This window comes from Malurus melanocephalus, unplaced genomic scaffold (assembly GCF_030028575.1).
Source record: "Malurus melanocephalus ecotype Western Australia unplaced genomic scaffold, MMel_1.1 scaffold_3135, whole genome shotgun sequence".
Classification (NCBI taxonomy): Eukaryota; Metazoa; Chordata; class Aves; order Passeriformes; family Maluridae; genus Malurus; species Malurus melanocephalus.
In genome coordinates this window covers 1-5,102 of record NW_026626367.1, presented here as the reverse complement: position 1 = coordinate 5,102, position 5,102 = coordinate 1, and the positions used below count along the sequence as shown (strand labels likewise).

Here is a 5,102-nt window from a genome sequence, read left to right as displayed (position 1 = left end):
GCCAGGATCCGTGCCACCAGCTCCACCAGCTCGCTGGCCCGGTAGCTGCGGTAGCGGCCGCTGCGCCACAGCTCGTACAGCCCCGTGCCGCGGATCACCAGCGTCGGGTAGAGCTTCAGCCCGTCCGGCCGGAACGCCGGGTTCTCAAAAAACTCCTGAGGAAAAGGGACAAAGGAAAATTTAATGGGGTTAATGATGAAAAAAAAAATAATTTCCAGGGGGGTTCTGCTGTGGATTTATTATCTGTCTTTATTCTATTGATTTATTCCAGTTATTTGTTCTGTTCTATTTATTAATTCTATTAATTTATTCCAATCATTTGTTCTGCTCTGTTTATTATATTTATTAATTCTATTGATTTATTCCAGTCATTTGTTCTGATCTATTTATTCTATTTATTAATTCTATTTATTAATTCTATTTATTAATTCTATTGATTTATTCCAATCATTTATTCTGTTCTCTTTATTCTATTTATTAATTCTATTAATTTATTCCAGTCATTTGTTCTGTTCTGTTTATTCGATTTATTAATTCCATTTATTTATTCCAATCATTTGTTCTGTTCAGTTTATTCTACCTATTAATTATATTTATTTATTCCATTCATTCGTTCTATTTTTTCCATTCTATTGATATTAATTTATTTATTCTGTTCATTTATTCCATTCACTTATTCTATTTCTTCTGTTCTATTGACATTAATTTATTTATTCTGTGTTTTTATTCTATTGATTTATTCTATTCATTTATTCTATTCTATGTATTCTACTTATTAATTCTATTGATTCATTCCAATCATTTATTCTGTTCTATTAATTCTATTTATTAATTCTATTGATTTATTCCAGTCATTTATGCTGTTCTATTTATTCTATTTATTAATGCTATTTATTAATTCCATTTATTTATTCCAATCATTTGTTCTGTTCTATTTATTCTATTTATTAATTCTATTTATTTATTCCATCCATTTGTTCTATTTCTTCTATTCTATTGATATCTTGAAAATTAAATTCTGGAAATTAATTCCTGGCAATTAATTAAATCCCAACAATTAAATCCCGACAATTCATTCCCGACAATTAAATCCTGAAAATTAAATCCCGACAATTAAATCCCAACAATTAAATCCTGAGAATAAATCCTGACAATTAAATCCCGACAAATAATTCCTGAAAATTAATTCCTGTCAATTAAATCCAAGTTATTAAATCTGGACAATTATATTCTGAAAATTAATTCCTGAAGGTTAAATCCTGAAAATTAAATCCCAAAAATTAAATACCAATAATTAATTCCCGGCAATTAAATCCCAACAATTAAATCCCAACGATTAATTCCCGACAATTAAATCCTTACAAATCCCGACAAATAATTCCTGAAAATTAATTCCTGACAATTAAATCCCTATAATTAATTCCCGACAATTAAATCCCAATAATTAAATCCTGAAAATTAACTCCTGACAATTAAATCCTTACAAATCCCACAATTAATTCCTGAAAATTAATTCCTGAAAATTAATTTCGGGAAATTAATTCTCAACAATTAAATTCCAACAATTAAATACCAACAATTAAATCCTGAAAATTAAATCCTGGAAGTTAATTCCCAACAATTAAATCCCAACAATTAATTCCCCACAATCAAATCCTGGAATTTAATTCCCGACAATTAAATTCCAGTAATTAAATCCTGGAAATTATACCTTGATAATTAAATCCCAAGAATTAAATCCTGCAAATTAACTCCCAACAATTAATTCCCGACAATTACTTCCTGTCAATTAAATCCTCAAAATTAATTCCTGGTAATTAAATCCTGACAATTAAATCCCTAGAATTAACTCCTGAAAATTAACTCCTGATAATTAAATCCTGGCAATTAATCCCCAACAATTAAATCCCAACAATTAAATCCTAGAAGTTAAATCCTGAAAGTTAATTCTCGACAATTAAATCCCAATAATTCCCGATAATTAAATCCCGACAATTAATTCCTGATTGATAATTAAATCCTGGAAATTAGATATCAACAATTAAATACCAAAAATTAATTCCTGAAAATTAAATCCTGGAAATTAATTCCCAACAACTAATTCTTGACAATTAAATCCTGAAAATTAAATCCCAGTAATCAATTCTCGACAATTAAATCCCGGCAATTAATTCCCAACAATTAATTCCCGACAATTAAATCTGACAAGTAATTCCCGACAATTAAATCCTGCCCATAATTATAATCACAATCCCAATGATAATCCAAATAATCCCAATTATAACCATAATTATAATCCCAATAATCACAAATAATTCCATTTTCTTTGGCACACAACATTGGCCGAGCCACAAAATATTTTTTTTTAGGAAAAATTCCAGGAATTCTACAAAAAAAACCCTTGGAGAAGGTTCCTATCCCAACTCTTGGGATTTTTCCTGCTTTTTCCCGCATTTTTCCTGCTTTTTCCCGCATTTTTCCTCCATTTTGCCCTTATTTTTCCAGGTTTTTAATAAAAATCTGCAATTCCTCCCTCACAATTCCAATTTATTTTCCATTTTTAATAAAAATCTGTAATTTCCTCCCTCACGATTCCAATTTTTTCTCCATTTTAATAAAAATCTCGGATTTCTCCATTATAATTCCATTTTTTTCCCTATTTTTAATAAAAATCTGCGATTCCTCCCTCAGGATTTTGATTTTTTTCCCTATTTTTAATAAAAATCTGCTATTCTTCCCTCACAATTCCAAATTCTTTTCTATTTTTAGCAAAAATCTGCAATTCCTCCCTCATAATTCCAATTTATTTTCTATTTTTAATAAAAATCTGCAATTCCTCCCTCAGGATTTTGATTTTTTCTCCGTTTTTAATAAAAATCTGCGATTTCTCCCTCACAATTCCCATTTATTTTCTATTTTTAATAAAAATCTGTAATTTCCCCCTCAAGATTCCAATTTTTTCCCTATTTTTAATAAAAATCTGCAATTCCTCCATTACAATTCTGATTTTTTTTCCTCTTTTTAATAAAAATCTGTGATTTCTCCATTATAATTCCAATTTTTTCTCAATTTTTAATAAAAATCTGCAATTTCCCCCTCACAATTCCAATTTATTTTCTATTTTTAATAAAAATCCGCAATTTCTCCCTCACAATTCCAATTTTTTCTCTATTTTTAATAAAAATCTGCAATTCCTCCCTCAGGATTTTGATTTTTTCTCCATTTTTAATAAAAATCTGCGATTCCTCCCTCACGATTCCAATTTTTTCTCCTTTTTTAATAAAAAACTGCAATTCCTCCATTATAATTCAGATTTTTTTTTTCACCATTTTTAATAAAAATCTGCAATTTCTCCCTCACAATTCCAATTTATTTTCTGTTTTTAATAAAAATCTGCAATTCCTCCCTCAGGATTTTGATTTTTTTCTCCATTTTTAATAAAAATCTGCAATTCCTCCATTATAATTCCAATTTTTTCCCTATTTTTAATAAAAATCTGCAATTCCTCCCTCACGATTCCAATTTTCTCTCTGTTTTTTAATAAAAATCTGCAATTCCTCCATTATAATTCCAATTTTTTTCCCTATTTTTAATAGAAATCTGCAATTCCCCCCTCAGGATTTTGATTTTTTTATCCATTTTTAATAAAAATCTGCAATTTCTCCATTATAATTCTGATTTTTTTCCCTATTTTTAATAAAAATCTGCGATTCCTCCCTCATAATTCCAATTTATTTTCTATTTTTAATAAAAATCTGCAATTCCTCCCTCAGGATTTTGATTTTCTCTCCATTTTTAATAAAAATCTGCGATTCCTTCCTCACAACTCTGATTTCAAATGATTTTGTCATTAAAAAATAAATCCGTGGATTAACTCAACAAAAATCAGCTCCAAAAATCCGATTTTTTTCCCCCCAAAAAATCCGTTTAAAATCGTTTTATTGCTAAAAAATCCATGGATTAACTCAGCAAAAATCTGTGGATTAAATCAACAAAAATCGGCTCCAAAAATTGGATTTTTTTTACTTTTCCCCTAAAAAAATCCGTTTAAAATTGTTTTGTCATTAAAAATCCATGAATTAACTTAACAAAAATCAGATTTTTTTTTTTAATTTTTTTCCCCTAAAAAAATCCATTTTAAATGGTTTTGTCACTAAAAAATAAATCCATGGATTAAATCAACAAAAATCAGATTTTTTTACTTTTTTCCCCCAAAAAATCTGTTTCAAATCATTTTGTCATTAAAAATCCATGGATTAAGTCAACAAAAATCGGATTTTTTCCACTTTTTTTCCCCTAAAAAATCCGTTTTAATGGTTTTGTCACTAAAATAAATCCGTGGATTAACTCAACAAAAATCAGCTCCAAAAATCAGATTTGTTGCACTTTTTTCCCTCCAAAAATCCGTTTAAATGGTTTTGTCGCTAAAAAATAAATCCCTGGATTAACTCAACAAAAATTGGATTTTTTTCACTTTTTCCCTAAAAAAATCCGTTTAAAATCGTTTTGTCGCTAAAATTAAATCTGGGGATTACCTCAACAAAAATCAGATTTTTTCCACTTCTTTCCCCTAAAAAAAATCGTTTTAAATCATTTTATCATTAAAAAATCTGTGGATTAACTCATCAAAAATCAGATTTTTTCCACTTTTTTTCCCCTAAAAAATCCGTTTTAATGGTTTTGTCACTAAAATAAATCCGTGGATTAACTCAACAAAAATCTGCTCCAAAAATCAGACTTTTTCCGCTTTTTTTCCCCTAAAAAAATCGTTTTAAATCATTTTATCATTAAAAAATCTGTGGATTAACTCATCAAAAATCAGATTTTTTCCACTTTTTTTCCCCTAAAAAAACCCATTTAAAACAATTTTTTCGCTAAAAATGAATCCGACCCGTATGGGAATGGAAAGGGAGGGATAAAATGGGATAAAAACTGGGAATTTTGGGATTTTGTTTTTGGGAATGCTCACCACGAATTGGTCGAGGTCGCGCTCCAGCCCCACGTTGGGAAGGTCGGGCATCATGTGAGCCACGACCTTGAACCCCGAATCCTTGGCCAGGTGGAAACACTCGGAGACCGCGCGGACGGTGTGACCCCTGAAA

At 29.3% G+C, this 5,102-nt stretch overlaps 1 protein-coding gene across 1 annotated transcript in view; it reads right to left on the bottom strand.

The window, feature by feature from the left end:
- LOC130588031 (elongator complex protein 3-like) overlaps positions 1-5,093 on the bottom strand; it is a 5,893-nt gene extending 800 nt beyond the window's left edge. Inside the window, exons 1-2 of the mRNA XM_057388988.1 lie at positions 4,970-5,093; positions 10-155 (exon numbers count right to left, since the gene is read on the bottom strand). Coding sequence (XP_057244971.1) covers positions 10-155; positions 4,970-5,023 — 200 coding nt within the window. The 5' untranslated portion in view covers positions 5,024-5,093. The remainder of the gene's footprint in view (positions 1-9; positions 156-4,969) is intronic.
- Between the last annotated feature and the right edge of the window lie 9 nt (positions 5,094-5,102).